This window comes from Phascolarctos cinereus, unplaced genomic scaffold, assembly GCF_003287225.1.
Source record: "Phascolarctos cinereus isolate Bilbo 61053 unplaced genomic scaffold, phaCin_HiC Scaffold_726;HRSCAF=1367, whole genome shotgun sequence".
Taxonomy (NCBI): domain Eukaryota; kingdom Metazoa; phylum Chordata; class Mammalia; order Diprotodontia; family Phascolarctidae; genus Phascolarctos; species Phascolarctos cinereus.
Window position 1 is genome coordinate 194863053 of NW_027556098.1, and position 19630 is coordinate 194882682.

General features: G+C 37.6%; 1 protein-coding gene across 6 annotated transcripts in view; it reads right to left on the reverse strand.

The window, feature by feature from the left end:
* Window positions 1-19630, reverse strand: part of LOC144454542 (uncharacterized) — a 78898-nt gene that overhangs the window by 35338 nt on the left and 23930 nt on the right. For 5 of the 6 annotated variants that reach the window (XR_013483025.1, XM_078146929.1, XM_078146931.1 and 2 more), the window contains one exon: window positions 15331-15388. Coding sequence is in view for 5 of the 6 variants with exons in the window: in XM_078146929.1 (XP_078003055.1) it covers window positions 15331-15388 (58 nt within the window). In the remaining variant the exon portion in view is untranslated. Of the gene's footprint in view, window positions 1-9639; window positions 9888-15330; window positions 15389-19630 lie in introns of those variants that run through there. The other variant, XM_078146930.1, reaches the window with a different exon arrangement.

Here is a 19630-nt window from a genome sequence, read left to right on the forward strand (position 1 = left end):
TGATAGTAATTGCTAGCATTTTTATAACACTTTAAAGCTTGCATAATGCTTTGCAAATGTTATCCCATTTTTTCCTCATAAAAAACTAGGATTCTGGTGCTGTTATTATTCACATTTTACAGCTAAGGAAACCAAGTTAGAAAAAGATTAAGCGACTTTTCCAGGGTCACATAATTAGTGGGTGAGGCTGGATTTGAACTCAGATCTTCCTGACTCTGGATCCAAAACTCTATCCACTGCATTACATAGCTGCCTCTAGGTAGGAGGAGAACCATGAAAGAGCAGTGTCACAAAAACTTAGAGAAGAGAATATCAAGAAAGGTCAAGGAGAATGAGGATTGAAAAAAGGTTATTAAATTTAACAATTAAAAAAATGTTACTTTGAAAAGGGCAGTTTCAGCTGAATGATAAAGGGAAAGGAAAGGAATAATTATTCATACAGCATTTTGGAACTTACCACATATGTGGAGAGGCATACATGTTTACTACATACCAGGCACTTTTCTAAGCAATTTACAAATATTATCTCATTTGAGGTCAGAAGCCAGACTATAGAGAGTTAAAAAGAGATTGAGAAGAAAACAAGTAATCCCTGGAGGGATCAATAATAACATTTATGAAGTGCTTTAAGTTTTGCAAAGTCTTTTACATGTAATATTTCACTTGATAACAGATTTAGATTTATTATTTCATAGGATAACAGATTTAGTACTAGAAAGGAGCTCTAGTCTAACCTCCTCATCTGTAAGATGAGTAAACTAAGACTCAGAGAGATTAAATGACTGGCTTAAGGTTACATAGGTAGAAAGTAGCAGAGTTGGGATTTAGATCCAAGTTCTTTGACTCTAAGTTCAGCACTCTTCCCATTTTATCATGAATTTTTCAATATAACAAAGTTCTCTCCTATGAACACTAGACTGAAGGTTAAGAAAACTTCATATAAATTAGCTTAAAATAAGCATATAGCATTTATAAGGATATAAACGTTTTCAGAAATCAAATCAGATTATTTTAATAGCTGGAAAGTTTGGGGGTAAAATGTTATGTGCTATCTCCAGTTCCACAGACCAAATGAGTTATAAAACCTTTGAACCATTTATTTGAGTTTTGAAATAATACCACTCCTTACTACTTTTGAAAATACATTTCAGAATCTAAATTTCACAGCTTTGAAGGTACAGCCAAATGGGGCTTCTGAAGGTGGCATTTCTTCGGATCCAGACTACCTAATAGGAGTGAAAGATCTCTGAGCCAAGCCACAGGTTCTGTTCATTGCTAATGAAATATAGAAGGGATTAGTCAGAACTGGAAGATAGTTGGAACTAGAAGATAGCTGGCGGTTGACCATGAAAATATCTGACCTGATATAATCTTTCTTGGAAAGTGAAACATGGGTCAACTTGCAGTAGAAGTCCACTCCCTTGTCCTGTGATCATAGCAATCCTTGAGGTTTTGGAAGAAGGCCTCACTAAAAATGCAGATGGGTAACGTCTTCATAAGTGAACTGATGAAGTTGCCTTCTGACAATGTAACTACTATAAGAGGAAGCTAGGTACCAATTAAGATTAGTGTGGAAAATTAATCCTGTCTAGTGATTGTATTATTTATTTACATTACATATTTCCACTGGGCTAGAAACAATGACCACATTTTACATAATTATGACTTCAAACAGTGCAAATTCAAATGCACAAAGATTCATTATTTACACTAATTGGGACCTAGCTATAAATGCTATTTTTACTAGATACATTAAATAATATGATGAATATTTCACTCTGTGAAAGTGTGTGCATTTAAAAAAAAACGACAAATTCCTTGAAAAACTTTTTTTAGACTTCTGGCCAAACCATATGTGGTGATATCATTATGTCTGCACCCCAAAGGAAATTAGATTTCATCCCTAAGTTTAACCACCCAGCAAAACTGAGTATACTTCTGCCACAGCTGCTGTGAGGAATGCAATAAAGAGTCAATTGGGGAAGAGTAAAAGGATAGCCTTGTGGCAATAGGGACCCAACTGAGATAACATGATCTAAGGTCACAGCTCTGAGACTACCCCCACAACTCTGACTTACATTCACTTGTTGGGTCTCCTAGTGGTTGCTACCCCAGGTTCTAGGAACTCTGTGGTTCTATAGCTCATAAGCCCCTACAAGTGTGTTTACCTTTAACAGAGCACCAGAAGACAAAATTAGTGCAAAGCAGAAGCATTTACACAGACTGCATAATAAGAACCACAGCTACAAACATTCAATCCATATCTTGGAGCAGAGGCTCCTACAAATACACACAGTATTAATGGGAAGAATGGACGTGTATCTAAAGTACACTGGTAGGGAGACACATTTGTAGTGAACATTACAAGCAACTCATGCCTCCAACAATGCAGGGACATAATGTCCTTTCTTTCCCATTGGTGACCTCTAATGTTTTCCTCCTGGTTATAGCATCTATGCTGGGAAGGCTATTCTAATTGGCTTTGGAGGCCTACTCCACTTTGTAGCTCAACTGTAATCATCAGGGTTAATTTCTCTTGAATCCATAGCTGTCTTTCTTCTCTGCTGTCATCAGTAAAACTCTTTGGAGCTTCTTTTACTTACTGTCTCCATTCCATGTTCAGTGTGGTGCCTTCTACTGGGAGAAAAGCTCCCACTGCAAGACGTCATGATGTGATGATCAGTGGAATGCAAGGAGAAGAAAGAAATCCCTTCCCTTCTTTAACAGGTGAAGAGGGATTCCCTTTCAGGAACTGGGTTTTCCTTGCATAGCTGGTCCTCTCCTCTATATTACCAGGGGTCACATTCCTTATAACTGCTTCCTGTGTCCCAGAGCTGGCAGCAAGCTTGCTTTTCATAAACTAACAGAAGAATGGTCAATTTTCAGCCAAACAATGTCAAGCTAGCTTTTAATTCCATTAAGGAGGAACTTCTTCACATATAATAACAGAAGTGACAAAAGCAATTGACCAGGAGAGTTCTTGCTAAATCCCATCTCCAAATTCATCTCCCCACAGTTAAATATTTTTTGTTCCCAGAAAATCAACTGCAGCAAATTTTGGATAATTGTCCATTTCCCCAATTCTGGATATATCTTTTATGACTTGGGGAAGTCTAAGCACTGTCTTTTTGAGGACCTTCTTCCAGTGCCTTGTGCTAAACAGTGTGAGCAAAGTCCACATGGCACAACTCTTGAAAAATCCAGAAATGAACATTCTTCCAAGATGGTCTAGGACTACCTTAACTGTTAAACCTGGGAATTACACTCACCTCCAAAATTAAAAGATTGGTAAAAGAGGCAGAAAAAATACTGAATAAAGAAGAAAATAAGTAATTAAAAAGCACAACAGGCCAAATAAAAAAAACATATAAAAGCTCACTGAAGAAAAGAATTGCTTAAAAATTACAACTGGACAAGTGGAAGCAAATGATTCCCTGAGACGACAGGAAACAATAAAACAAAGTTAACAGAATGGAAAGGAAGAAAATATGAAATATCTCATTGGAAAAACAAATGACTGGAAAACAGATTGAGGAGAAATATTTTAATAATTATTGGAATACTTGAAAGCCATGATAAAATAAAAGGAGCCTAGACATCATATTTAAGGAAATTGTCAAGTAAAACTTCTTTGGCATTCTAGAACCAGAGGGTAAGATAGAAATTACCTCCTGAAAGAGATCTCAAAATGAAAACTCACAGGAATATTCTAGCTGAATTCTAGAGCTCCTAGGTGAAGGGGAAACTATTGCAATTATCTAGAAAGAAACAATTTAAATAGAGAGCACAGTCAGGAATGCACAAGATTTAGCAGCTTCCACACTAAAGAAGCAGAAGGTTTGGAATATGATATGCCAGTAGGTAAAGGAGTTTGAATTACAATCAAGGATAACCTACCCAGCAAAACTGAGCATAATCCTTCAGGGGAAAAATGGATATTTAATCAAGCAGAGGATTTTCAAGTATTCCTGAGCTGAATGGAAAATTTGACATTCAAACACAATAATCAGGAGAAAGATAAAAAAGTAAACATGAAAAAGAAATCACAAAGGACTCAATAAGTTAAACCAATTACATTCCTATATGGGAAGATGATAAATGTAATTTCTAAGAACTTTATAATCATTATTAGGGCAGTTAGAAGTAGTCTATATAGAGGGCATAGGTGTGAATTGATTATGTTGGGATGATCTAAAAAACATGAAGAAGTGAGAAAGATGAATGCACCGGGAGAAGGGAGAGGTAGAATGGGGGAAAATTTCTCAAATAAAAGAAGCACACAAGGAAGAGCTTTTACAGTGGAGGGGGAAATGAGGGTGGGGCTAGTGGGCATTGCTTGAATCTCACTCATTTAAATTGGTTCAAAGGGAGAAGAATCAGCAGGGTCTTCTGGGAGCTAAAATGGCTGAGTAAGCATTAAATCACCGTCACTGTCCCATACTGACCTATTAAAAAAAATAGTGCCCCAGGAAAAATCCAGGAACAGCAGAAAGATGGAGTGGAGCAGTCTTTTAGCCTGGGAAACTTGGAGGATCAGCAAGAAAGGTCCAATTCACTAGGTTAAAAGGGGAGTATATTCTAGGACAGGAAGCAACCCAGCAAGCCAGTGGCAAGCCTCACCTCAGCAAACCAGCAGGAGATACTGAGCCCCAATGTAGTGAAGCAGGCAAATGTTTCAGCACAGACCCAGGACAGCAGGCATCCTCCAGCGGCCAGACCTCTCTGTGCCTCAGCACAGCCCTAGAAGGGCAGGCATGCCATTGTGGTCAGACCTCCCTATGCTCCAGCACAGCCTGGGGCAGGCAGGCATCGTCCAGTGACAGATCTCCACATGTGTCAGTGCAGCCCCAGGTGAGTAGGTGTCTTCCAACAGCCAGACCTCCACATGCTTCAGTGTAGCCCCAGGGAAACACCTGGCCTCAGCACACGCCAGATACCACCACTAGGAGCCCAGTCCAGCACTAGGTAAGCTGCCATACTCCTAGAGTCTCTAGTTGCCAGCCTCTGAGACCCCAGAACACAAAGCCAGTAACCAGGCCCCTGGCCCCCAGCACAAGAAACTTGGGACTGTGCACCCTGTGCTCCAAAAGAAGAGCTCAATTGCAAAAGCCAGGGAATAGGAAAACATCATAAGCAAAAAGCAAAAACAAACACTGACCACAGACACTTTCTATGGGGACAGGGAATATTAAAACAGAAACTCAGAAAAGGACACTATCAATATAACTACATCCAAAACCTCAAAGAGGAATACGAACTGGTCTAAAGTACAAAAAGCCTTCTTAGAAAAGCTCAATAAGGGTTTGAAAAGTCAAATAAGACAGACAGAAGAAAAATTGGGAAAAGAAATGAGAAGTAGGCAAGAGAGTCAACAGCTTGGAAAAGGAAGGACAAAAACTGACTGTAGAAAACAATTCCTTAAAAAATGCAATTGGCCAAATGGAAAAAAAAAATCTACTGAAGAAAACAACTCCTTAAAAAGCAGAATTGGCCAAATGGAAAAAAGGAGGTACAAAAACTCACTGAAGAGAAGAACGCCTTAAAAAGTAAAATTGGCCAAATGGAAAAGAAGGTACAAAAGCTAACTGGGAAGAAAACAATTCATTACATTAGAATTGGGCAAGTGGAAGCTAATGACTTTATGATACATCTAGAATCAGTCAAACAAAATCAAAAGAATGAAAAAATAGGAGAAAATGTAAAATGCCTCCTTGGAAAAATAACTGACCTGGAAAACAGATCCAGGAGAGACAATTTAAGAACTACTGGTCTGCCTGAAAGCCATGATCAAAAAAAGAGTCTAGACAGCATCTTTCAAGAAATTATCAAGGAAAATTGCCCTCAAACCCTCCTAGAACCAGAGGGTAAAACAATTATTGAGAGAATCTACTGATCACCTCCTGAAAGAAATCCCAAAATGAAAACTCCAAGGAATATTGTAGCCAAATTCCATAATTATCACATCAAGGAGAAAATAACTGCAAAAAGCCAGAAAGAAACAATTTAAATATTGTGGAATCACAATCAGGATTATGCAGGACCTAGCAGCTTTTATATTAAAGGATCAGAGTGCTTAGAATATGATATTCCAGAAGGCAAAAGAGCTTGGATTGCAACCAACCATCAGCTACCGGGGAGGAGATGGACATTCAATAAAAGAGGGCACTTCTAGACTTTCCTGATGAAAAAATGAGAGCTGAACCAAAAGTTCAATCTTCAAATACAAGATCTTAAAATACTTTTATTCTGATTCTTCTTTCACAACGCTACTAATGTGGAAATACGTTTAATATCATTGAACATGTATAACCTCTATCAGACTGCATGCTGTCTTGATAAGGGGGGAGAGGAGGAAGGGGGGAAATTTAGAACTCAAAATCTTATAAAAAGTGAATTCTGGGGGCAGCTGGGTGGCACAGTAGATAGAGCACCGGCCCTGAAGTCGGGAGGACCTGAGTTCAAATCTGACCTCAGACCAAATACTTGACACTTACTAGCCGTGTGACCCTGGGTAAGTCACTTAACCCCAATCACCTTAAAAAAAAGTGAATGCTGAAAATTAATAATAAATTTATTTTTTTAAAAAGATGGGAAAAAATCCATATACATACCCAATTGGGTATAGATATCTATCTTACCCAACAGGGAAGTAGGAAGGGAAGGGGATAAGAGAAAAGGAGGGGATAAAAAGGAGGGCAGAGTAAGGGAGACAGTGATCAGAAGCAAAACAGACTTCTAAGGAAGGACAGGAGAAAAATAGAGAAGGACAAACAAGAAAGTGGGATGGAAGGAAATATACAATTAGTAATCATAACTGTGAAGATGAATGTGAATGGAATGAGCTCACCCATAAAATGGAAGCAAACATCAGAATGGATTAGAAAGTAGAATCTAATAATATGTTGCTTAGAAGAGACACACTTGAAACACAAAGACACACATACACCCAGTTAAAATAAGAGGCTAGAGCAGACTATAATCAGCTTAAGTAAAAAAGGCAGGAGTAGCAATCATGATTTCAGACAAGGCAAAGACAAAAATAAACCTCATTAGAAGGGATAATCATGGAATCTACATTTTACTAAAAGGTTCCATAGATAATGAAATAATATTGAAATTTTTACTGTAAGTTTCTCTGATAAAGGTCTCATTTCTCAGATAACTGACCAAATTTATAAAAATAAGAGCCATTCCCCAATTGATAAATGATCAAAGGATATGAATAGGCAGTCTTCAGAAGAAATCAGAGCTATCTACAATCATATGAAAAAATGCTGTAAATTACTATTGATTAAAGGCAAATTAAAACAACTCTGATGTACCACCTCATACCTATCAGAAATGACAAATGCTGGAGGGAATGAGAGAAAATAGGTACAGTAATGAACTGTTGGTAAAGTTGTAAACTGGTCCAACCATTATGGATAAAAATTTGGAACTATACCCAAAGGGTTATAAAACTGTGCACACCCTTCACCCAGCAATACTACTACTATGTCTATACTTCAAAAAGAACAAAGAAAAAGGAAAAGGACCAATATGTACAAAAATATTTATAGCAGCTCTTTTTGTGGTGGCAAAGAACTGGAAATTGAGGGAATGCCCATCAACTGGGGAATGTCTGAATAAGCTGTAGTATATGATTGTGAGGGAACACCATTGTGCTATAAAAAACAGTGAGCATGATGGTTTAAAAAAAAACCTGGGAATATATACATGAACTGATGCAAAGTGAAGTGAGCAGAACCAGATCATAATACCAGCAATATTATAATGATGATCAACTTTGAAAGACTTGGCTACTCTGATCAGTACAATGATACAAGACAATTACAAAGGACTCATGATGAAAACATGTTATACACCTCCAGAGAGAGAACTGATGAAATCTGAGTGCAAACTGAAGTATAATTTTCTCATTTTAAATTATTTTCTGGCTTTTTTGTGATATGGCTAACATGAAATATATTTTGCATGATTTCACATGCATAATTGCTATCATATTGCGGGGGGAGGGGAAGGAAGGGAGAAAATTTGGAATTCCAAAGTACCCCCTACCACTGACTTAAATTATAATAGCTCCCTATCGCCTCCAAAATCAAATACAAGATCCTCTGTTTGGCATTCAAAGCTCTTCATAATCTAGCCTATCCCTTCCTTACCAGTATTCTTACCTTACTCCCCACTATATCCTCTTCTATCTAGCAACACTGGCCTCCTTGCTGTTCCACAAACAAGACACTCCATATCTCAGCTCTGGGCATTTTCTCTGGCTATCCTCCATGCCTGGAATGCTCTCTCTTCTCATCTCTGCCTACCGCCTTCCCCGTCCTTCTTTAAGTGCCAACCCCTCTTAATTCCAGTCTTTCCTCTGTAGATTTTTTTCTGTTTATCCTGCATATAGTTTGTTTATTCATATTTGTTTGCTTGTTGTCTTCCCCATTAGATTGCGAGCTCCTTGAGGGCAAACATCTTTTATCTCTTTTTGTATTCCCAGCATTTAGCAGTGCCCAACACATAGTAGGAGTTTAATAAATGTTTATTGACTGACTGAATTCATTCTAATCATCTCAGCTTCCATACTCATGCTGGACACAATAATATAATAAATATTAACATATAAGCATTCATATATACATCCAAGCCCAGGTATTCCCAAATCCATACCTTAGTCCCTAGGGGAATTAATGCACTCACCTTTGGAGTTCCTGCCCAACCCAAACTGACTGGTGACTGAGTATGTGCAAAGTAGCCCACTATATCTACTTGTTCTATCTTCACAAACCATTCAGCTTTATCTAGCCATCTAGCCAGGCCATTTTACCACACGTGTCTGTCTGCCACAACTAATTTACTCTTCCTCATCTGCATCAACTTCTTCGTCACTGAACTTGAAACCTGGACTTCCAGGTTTTCCTGGTTTTTCTAAAAATATGCTCAATGCCCCCTCTAGCTCCATTAAAGAGAACTTATTTGTTAAAAAAAAACAAAGGGAAAAACCTTCTTTTACTTCACTCAAGGCATTAATAACTTGTCTCTGTTACCTCCCTTTTCTGTGATTTCATAAACTGGGTTGGGTGTAGTGTTAAGAATCAATATTAGAGAGGTATTGACCAACTACTCCTACACACACAGTCCTGTGACTTACTATAGTACTATTCATGTGAGTATGAGCAACACGTGAAGGCCTTGGCAACAGACTGGATATGGCTGAAGTGGTGCAACAGAATTGAGAGTGAGGAGTCAAGAAAGAAACTAAAGTTGCAAACCTGGGAAGATAATGGTACCTTGAATAGTAATAGCAAATTTTGGAAGAGGGAAGAATTTGGAGGGAAAGATAATGAGTTTAGTTTTGGACACGATGAATTCAAGTATTTATGGGACACCCAATTCAAAATGTCCAATTGGCAGCTAGAGATGAGATACATAAAGTCAGTAGAAAGAAATGTAGATTGAGAGATACTGCAGTATGGCCAATGAATTAATTTGTTTTGTTTGATATGCAAATTTCTTTCAAGGGCTTTACCCCCTATCTTTTCCAGTGGGAGGAAAGAAGGTTAGAATGATAGAAGATGGATTTTCATTAATTGAAAAAAATTAAATTAAAAAGCTACATACAAAACTGGAAACAAGGGCAAATAAGGGAAGAAAATGAGCATTTATTTAGCACCTACTACATGCCATTCAATGTGCTACAACAAGTATTTCATATTATCCTCACAGTAACTGTGAGGTAGGTGCTATTATGCTCTCCATTTTCCAGTTGAGGAAACTGAGGCAGACAGAGGTTTATATAATTTTCCCAGGGTCACACAGCTAGTGGCTGAGGCCTGATTTGAACGAAGGTCTTCCTGATTCCACTCCTGGTGCACCATCCACTGTGCCACCTGACAGAAATGCAAAAAACATGGCATAGTGCTATAAAAATAATGTCATGAATGCTAAAGTTCACAACAAACTCATGTTGGCAATGAATACTAAGGATAACAAAAAAGAGTTCTGGGTGTTGTTAAGATATATTGGAGAAAATAAATTATAGGTCTCACAATGGGCAATGGAGAAGCAACAGATTTACTAAACTTTTATTTTGCTTTGGTTTTCTCTAACAAAAGCAATCTCTAGACTATGCCTGCACAATCTGGCCCACCAAAGGGCCTCTTTTGGCAGGCCACAGGTTGTGAAGGCCTGCTCTAGACTATAAAGAACAAATAGCTAAAAGAGAGTTGAAGCTCAAATTAACTAAGGTAAGCGCTACTTTTAATTAATTTAAGTCACCAGGCTCAGAAGAATTAAACAAGGGGCAGCTAGGTTGCACAGTGGATAGAACACCGGCCCTGGAGTCAGGAGGATCTGAGTTCAAATCCAACCTCAGACACACAAAACATCCTAGCTGTGTGGCTCAAGGAGGAGGAGGAGGAGGAAGCAGAAGGAGAAGCAAAGCAGAAGAAGCAGAAACAGAAGCAGAAGAAGCAGAAGAAGAAGAAGAAAAAGAAAAAGAAGAAGAAGAAGAAGAAGAACAAGAAGAAGAAGAACAAAAAGAACAAGAAGCAGAATAATTAAACTAACTGGCATATATAATTGCTTGAGCCATTGTCAATGATCTCTGAAATATCATGGAGAATAAAAGAGGTCCCATAGGAATGGAAAAAAAGCAAGGTCCTGATTTTCAAAATTGGAAAATGGTAGAGGTTAAAAACTATGTAGAACAGTGATCTGTATCTGAACTTCTAGCCAAATTCAAGAACATATGATTAAAGAGATAGCAAGTATCCAAAAAGGAAGTAGGGGCCACAAAGCAACATATTATAAGGTTGCCCAGCTGTTAATTTAGAGATCATTTTTGGTTATAGTATCCATCCTGTAAACACTTGGTACATAACTGGCACAAAATGGATGCAAAGAAAATATAATTTTTCTTTCCCCGATCTAATTTCAGTGTATTTGGTTTTAGGAATCTCTAAATGATACGCCAAGATTACAAGGGCTAATCATGATAATATTTAACTTCACCTGGCATCAGTTACAGGACAGAGAGGCTCGGTACATAAAGGGCTTCATCTATTAAGGAGAATGGTCTAGGACCAGGGCTTCTTAAACTTTTTCCACTCGCAAACCCTCCAGTGCTTTCTCTACACCAAATCAATGGAAATGTTTTTATCTCAGAGAATTGGTCAGGTTCTGACAAATGTGACTAGCCCCACCAAAATTAGGAGTCACAAAATAAGCATATCTCTTGGCCAAGGGCACTGGCTTCTTTGGGGATGTTTGGAACTTTACACTCAGTCTTTGGTTACTTGTTAAGAGTATGGTATGAATTTAAGCCATACGTATTGAATTTAGCATTTTCTGCCAAATAATCAGATAACCTATTAAAACCCCTCCTTGAAACCTGAAGGAGGCCTGAGGTCTAAGAAGTTATAACAGGTTCAGTTGGGGAATGGCTACAGTAAAAAGGCAAAAACACGACTGCAGTGAACTGATAATAAAGTATGTTACCCACCTCCTGACAGAAAGATGATAGACTCGAGATGCACAAATAAGACAGACATTTTCAGATATAGCGAAGGTGGGAATTTGTTTTGTTTTACTATGCATATTTGTTACAAATATGTAATATGTTCCCCTGCACTTGGGAAGAGAGAGAGAGAGAAAAGGACAGGGTACAAAAAAATGAAAAGAAAAGGTCACTGAAATATACTTTTTTAAAAATACAAACGAAAGAATAGAAACAAGGCCAGACAAACAGTACAGCTTTGAAAACTACAGGTTAAATGTATCATATATTTAAAAAGCAAGATGCATATAACAGAGATCTGCAGCTTCGTGTACAATCTTTTTTTTCTATCCCACCATGTATATGGATTACAGGTTTTATTTGGCGTTTTTAAGTTCAGAAAAAAAATTATTATTGTTTCAAACGAAGGGTCTGCTAACCAAGGGACTCATTGAATACAAACGTCATGAAGAGGGGTTACAACAATCAGCTAATGAGATTCAGGAAGGAGGCCTAAGGGAAGCTAGAGAATAACTATTTACCAAGAAAAGTCTCTACTTTGGGGGAGGAAGCTGATTATAGAGTTTAGACATGAAATAATTAAGATCTGAGATTAATTATTAGGCTGTCCAGGTCCCATAAATAGGGCTACTCAACTCTCATCTGTAGGCTCTTCAGGTTCTGGGATTAATTCTGTCCCTTGGCAATGGAAATGTAAGGAGTCTTGAGTGCATAGTTTGGCACCTCAGTGTCAGGTCAGCCTTTCAGCCTCTCCCATTCTGACTTTCTAAAAATAGTATCCCTGTCTTGGTTTCCATATGTAGCTTTCTAGTTCTTGAAGGAAGTGCTTGCCCCCCCCAACCCCCTCTCCCCCAGTCTTCCCCTGAACTGCCTGCTAAAACATCCAAGTCATCTAACGATGGAACTCCCTGACAGTAACTATCCGTCTGTCAGGTCTTCCTCACATTACTTCCCTCTGCTCAGATTAGATTCCATATACTATACCACACTGTTGAGAATCTGAGTGGTAGCCTTGTTAGTCACTCACTCGATAAGTTTTTATTAAACACCTAGTGCCAGGCACTGTGCTAACTGCTGAGGATACAAAGAACGAAAAAAAAGGTAGTCCTTAATCTCAAAGAGCTCACAGTCTAATGGAGATAACATATAAACAACTATATGCAAACAAGACATATAAAAGGTGAATTGGAGATAATCAATGCATAACTAATAGCAAATAAATACAACATAGTGCCTAAGCCTGCTGAATATAGTAATCCCTGTTGTTGTCTTCGCCCATTCCCCACAGAATGTTAGTTCCCTGATGGCAAGGATTATTTCATTCTATAATCTGTAATTCTAGAACCTTGCATAATGCCTCATAATCAGTACGCATCTAATAAATGCTGACTGATTTTTTGGTTGGCACATATCTGATGTACACTGCTGAGCATCATTTTCTAGAGACGACCATTTAAGAGTACTTAGCTGATACAATTCACTATCTAGATGTCACTACAGCTCTCCTCATTATTTACCTTTCTGTAATTCTGATGTCTTCTAGCACATGCAACAATCCCAACACAAACACCCATATTACAATGATGATATGAGAGAACGGAATAAACACTGCATGTGCCACAGATGTATCAAGTTTCCCTGCCTCAGATGGTTTTTCTACAGGACTAACTTTGCTAACTCTCACCAAATACGTTCTCACATATATAGTCTGGTTGAATCCACTGACCTTTCCATTATCTAGCTTCCTTAAATGACCTAGCAGAAATGTTCATACAATTAGCAACCACTCACACAAGTTCCTTCCTTCAGGGTAGCTAGAATAGTAAGGAACAACTCAGAAGACTGTCTCATAAGCACCTGTGCTCTCTTTCATTCCTTATCCCAGATTATTCTACTGGTATCTGCTCTATGATTAGATACTCTCTGAGCTGCCATTTGACTGACATTATTTTACATCTGGATCCTGAATTATATTAAACCTTTCTCTAATGTTGTTTGCAATTTGATTAAACTTTATACATAAGAGAATAAACCTCTATCTTGTCCCTTGAGGAAAATAGTTGATTGTTGGCTGTTTTGATCTGTCTTGATTCCACATGCTGAAAATCCTTTTGCCTCAGCTCCTCTGATTATTTTGTCAGGGTTCTGCCCTCTCCCTCAGAAGAAACACAGTCCCTTAGTCCCTGGCCAGAAGGTTCTGCCTCTTAGCCCAGTCAGGTAGCAATGAATACAAAAAGATAGGTACAAGGGAATCAAAACTGGTGTTAAGAAGTTAACATACAGACAAGTATGACACAAAGGGAAAAGAAGAAAAGAAACTCTGCACTAATAAAACTATATAATGGTATGAAGATTAACAAACAATAACAATTATAAAAAATCCTGCTATTTGTTTCCTATATATCCCTGAACAAGTCACTGTACTACTCTTGAGTTTCACTTTCCTCATTTACAAAATGAAAGGCTCAAACTAGATTATGTCTAAAATCTTTTCTAGCTCCAAAATCTATTATCCTATGAATGGTGATAGAGTATTACTATCTGTCCTCAAGATGTACAGTTTATTGCTGTTGCTGAGGGGTAACGAAGTGACCATATGTTGACATGACTTAGCTAATCAGGAAGCATGCTGGTTTCCTGGCTTGTGTATCTGAAGCTTGCCAAAACTTATCAAACCTAGCAACTGTTATCCACTTTTGATTTGTGGGAATGAACGATATAGCCAGAAGAAACCTAGAATGTATCTTTAATGACCTTGAATTTTTGGATAGAAAAATGAAGCACTGGGGGTACAAGTTGTGTACTCATCTCTTATTCCAGTAGAAAAACTGTGCCAGTGAAGAGGGGGAAAAAAGATGAAAAGAGTAAATAGTTGTTTACATGATGTGGAAGAACAACATTTGTTTTGGATCAATAGAACAATAAGAGGATGGACTTATTCGAACTAGCAAGAATGTGTTTGGTGAGATACTTGCTGACTTGATGAAGAGTATTTTAAACTGATGCTTGAAAATGAAGAGAAAAAATATCCAAATATAACTGCACAATTGAGTACTTCGTAGGACAACAGAAAATTACAGAAAGTATAGTAGTGGATGACATGCAGAAATTCTCAGGAATTCAATTCAATTACACAAATACTTGTTAAGAACCTATTATGTGTCAGGCACTATGACAGATGCTGAAGATACAAAGACAAAAACAAAATACCTTTTGCCCTCAAGGAGCTTATATATACTACTGGGAGTAAACAACATATACACAAATATATAAAGAATATACACACAGTAAATAAAAAGTAACTGAAAGGGGGTAAAAGAACACTAACGTTACTTAAGGGTCAGCTAGGTGGCACAGTCGGTAGAATATTGGGCCTGGAGTCAGAAAGAGTTGAGTTCAAAACCAGCCTCAGACACGTACTAACTGTGTGACCCTGGGCATGTCACTTAACTCTGTTTGTCTCAGTTTACTTATCTGTAAAATAAGCTGGAGAAGGAAATGGCAACAAGTATCTTTGCCAAGAAAACCCCAGACAGGGTTAGGAAGAGCTGGATGTGACTGAAACAACTGAACAACAATAACAACATTACCCAAGGCTATGTCCAAAGTTCAATTCCTAGCATTTTCTACAGTTACAACAGTAAATATTCCTTCTTAAGAGTGATCTCATTTTTTGATGCATAAAATCCTTTTGCTCAAAAATACTTAAACCACAAAAATTAAGCAAAGAAGTAAATTTTAACACAATTTTCATACCTTATAAAATTGTTTACAGATTATCATAAACCAAGTAATTTCTTTAATTCAATACTAACCTCTTCATCTGTCATGGCTGAGATACTCCTCAAGGATACTTTCTGAGGTGTTCTGGTGCTGTCCAAAATGGAAAATAAAATATTAATATTAAATTTTAAAATACAAATACCACACAAATATGAACTGATTCATGAATGCATATTTTTTATACAGAAATATATTTAGGATATTTCCAATCAATCAATAAACATTTATTAAGCACTTAATATTTTCCAGACACTGTGCTAAGCACTGAGAATACAAAAAAAAAGACAAAAGACAATTTTTGCCCTCAAAGAGCTTACAATCTAATGGAATCTTATTCTATGCATCAGGAGGCATATGTAAAAGGAAGACTGTATTAGGTAGAAGACAAAGGTAGAATGTATAGGTGTACATAAGTAAAAGAATATCAGTAAAGGGGTGTGTGCATGTATGTTTCTGTGTGTGTGTTTTGTTTAAGTATGCACAGGGAGGAAAGTTTTGTCACTTCCCACTTAATTCAGCCCTCAGTTGTACCTTAGCACTTTCTCTGCTCCTCCTCCTACTCAAACTCAAGCTCTAATTTGTTTCTCTGTAAATTCAATGCAAAATTGGATACCTTCTGTCTATCCTCCTGCCTGGGTAACAGCCTTGAGCCATCTATGGGACTATGTTCTAAACTTCCCAGTTTAAGTCAATGAAGTCAATCACTGGCATTCATTACTTGAAAGATCATTCACTCCCCATGCAGCAACAATTTTTTAAAAGTACATCTCAGATAAGGCTTACATGCATGTAGTAGGATTAGACATAACCAAAATATTATGTGTGCCCAAATCACTAGAGAGTATGAAGCAGTACTAGAGATTATACTATGGCTGTGATGAACCAGGATACCTAAATATTCTGGTCATGTGAAATTCATTCAACATTTCTGACAGAGCTTCCAAAAGAAATTAGTTAATTGTTGCTACATGGAACACAAGTTTAGTTGAAAGATGTTTGTACCTATATTCTCCAGAGAGGCAGCAGGTTGTACATCCCATTTTCAATCTTTTCCTGTCTACTGGCTCATTTCCTACTACCTATATACATGCCCATATCTTCCCTATCCTGAAAAAACCCTCACTTGATTCTTCCATCCTTGCTAACTCTTGCTAACTCTGGGGTGTGCTGTATTCCCAAGGTTCTTGGGTTCAGGAGTCTAGGCTTTCTCCATAAGGGCTTAAGAGGTAGTGGTGGTGGTGGTAGTCCACATGATGGTGATTTAACTCACTCAGCACATATCACTTCCTTTGTCTCCCTCAGGGTCAATGCCTTGCTACTTTAACTAGGTTGGTCTGCCTGCCTCATTAAGTGGTAGCTGGTTAGTAGTTGGTGGGGAAGGCCAGCTTATTCTCTACAGCAGTTGCTTCCCTAAGTAATAGCTGCAGGGGCTAGGATGGAAGTAGGGTCAGTGGTCTGGAGAAGGGAGACACTGATATTCCTAGGACTCTTGGGTCTACCTCTCCATTGGCAGCAGCTGATCAGTGGTTAGCATTAGTGGTAGCAAAGATGATAGGTCTCTTCTCTATAAGGACTACTCCCTGGTATTGGCTTCAAGGACTGGATTGGCCTACTGTCTTATCCTGTGCAAAGGACAAACACATACCAGTCATTGGGGTGTTGAGGAGGGAGGGGTAGGATATTCTCACCTGAGGAATGATGAATAGATTTCAGAATTGAGGTCCAAGGGAAAATGAAACATTTAGAACCTCAATTTCATTGGAGTGCCAAAATCCAAAGCATGAAATTTAATATGTTGGATTCTCTTTATTGGCAGTCAGTATTTTATTCATTTCATGTTGTTTGTCTACCAAATTCCTTATAGCAGTTGTTTTAAAAATACTTTTATAACTCAAACCTTCAACACCATCCCAAACCCCTCATTCTCCACAAGTGACCTTGCCTCATATTTTGTTAAGAACAAGGACATCTGACATGGTCTTGCTCAAATCTCTCAAACTTTCTCTTGACTTCAAAGTTTTTCTTTATCTTCATGCATTTTTTACATCATTCCTGTTTTTGAGGAATGCTTATCCTTCCTCTTTGACAAAGCTAACCTTTCCACTTGTGATCTTGATCCTACACAGGACTTTGCCCTATCAATTCTCTCTTCCCTCCTTTGGAAAGTCAATCTTTCCCTCTCTACTGTCTCTTTCTCCTCTGTCTACAGATGCAGTAAACACTAAAAAATCCTTTCTTCAGTCTATTTCTTCCTTTAAGATACTAACCTATGTGTATGTATATTTTCCCTTCTTTACTGTCAAATTTCTTGAAAGAATAGTTTATATTTGCTGCCTCCACTTCCCCCGTATCTACCAATGAGTACATACCTTAATCCCTTTAAATAAGCTTTTTGCCACTTCCATTCTAATAATAACGATAGTTAACATCTGAATAGCATGTTAAAGTTTATAAAGTTGCTCTACATATATTATCTCATTCAATTGTCCTCATCTCTCCCTCACCCCCAGATAAATGTTATTATTGTCTCCACATTCCTTATAAGGAAATGGAAAGTGAAAGAGGTGAAGTGATTTACCTAGTACTATACACATAATAACTACCTGAAGTAAGATTAAAATTGAGGTCTTCCTAATTCCAAGTGCTTCACATTATGGACACTATTCAAACTCCTTTTTCTTTTTTTTTTCGTTTTCTTTTTAAAATTAATTTATTTTGATTTATCAACAACTACTTCAATAAGCTTTTGAGTTTTAAATTTTTCTCCCCCTCCCTCCCACTTCTCTCCCCAAGATGGCATGCAATCTGATATAGGCTATACATATACATTCCTATTAAACATATTTTCACATTAGTGATGTTGTAGGTAAGAATTAGAATCAATAGAAGGAACCACCAGAAAGAGGAAACAAAACACAACAGAAGAAAAAAAACAGCAAATAGTATGCTACGATCTGCATTCAAACTCCATAGTTCTTTTTTTGGATGTGGACAGCATTTTCCATCATGAGGCCTTTGGACACATCTTAGATCCTTGTATTGCTGAGAAGGGTTAAGTCTATCAATATCAGCCATTGCACAATGAGCTTGTTATGGTATATGACGTTCTCCTGGTTCTGCTCAATTCACTCAGTATCAGATAATACAAGTCTTTCCAGCTTTTCCTGACATCTTCCTGTTCCATCATTTCCTATAGCACAATAGTATTCCATTACATTCATATACCACAACTTGTTCAGCCATTCCCCAACTGATAGGCATCATCTCATTTCCAATTCTTTGTCACCACAAAAAGAGCTGCTAAAAATATTTTTGTACATGTGGGTCCTTTTCCCATTTGTATGATCTTTTTGGGATACAGCCCTAGAAGTGCTATTGCTGGGTCAAAGAGTATGCACATTTTTATAGCCCTTTGGGCATAGCTCCAAATTGCTCTCCAAAATGGTTGGATCAGTTCACAACTCCACCAACAATGCATTAGTGTTCCAATTTCCCCACATCTTCTCCATCATTTATCATTTTCCTGTTTTTTCATGTTGGCCAATCTGATAGGTGTGATATGGTACCTCAGAGTTGTTTTGATTTGCATTTCTCTAACGAATAGTGATTTAGAGCATTTTTTCATATACCTATAGACTTTAATTTCTTCCTTTGAGAACTGTTCATATCCTTTGACCATTTATCAACTGGGGATGACTTGTTTTGTTATAAATTTGACTCAATTCTTCATGTATTTTAGAAATAAGGCCCTTATCAGAGATACCGTTTGTAAAAGTTTTTTCCCAATTTTCTACTTCCTTCTAATCTTGGTTGCATTGGCTTTGTTTGTGAAAAAACTTTTCAATTTAATGTAATCAAAGTTATCCATTTTGCATTTTGTAATGTTCTCTATCTCCCGTTTGGTCATGAATTCTTCTGTTCTTCATAAATCTGACAGATAAACTATTCCTTGCTCTCCCAGTTTGCTTACAGTATCAGCCTTTGCATCTAAATCATGAACCCCTTTTGACTTTATTTTGGTAAATGGTGTGAGATTTTGGTCTATGACTAATTTCTGCCATACTCTTTTCCAGTTTTCCCAGCAGTTTTTGTCAAACAATGAGTTCTTATCCCAGAAGCTGGGGTCTCTGGGTTTATCAAATAATAGATTACTATAGTCACTACTACTGTGTTTTGCATACTTAACCTATCTACCCTTCTATTTCTTAGTCAGTACCAAGTAGTTTTGATGATTTCTGCTTTATAATACAATTTAAGATCTGGAATGGCTAGGCCACCTTCCCCTGCATTTTTTTTCATTAGTTTCCTTGATATTCTGGACCTTTTGTTATT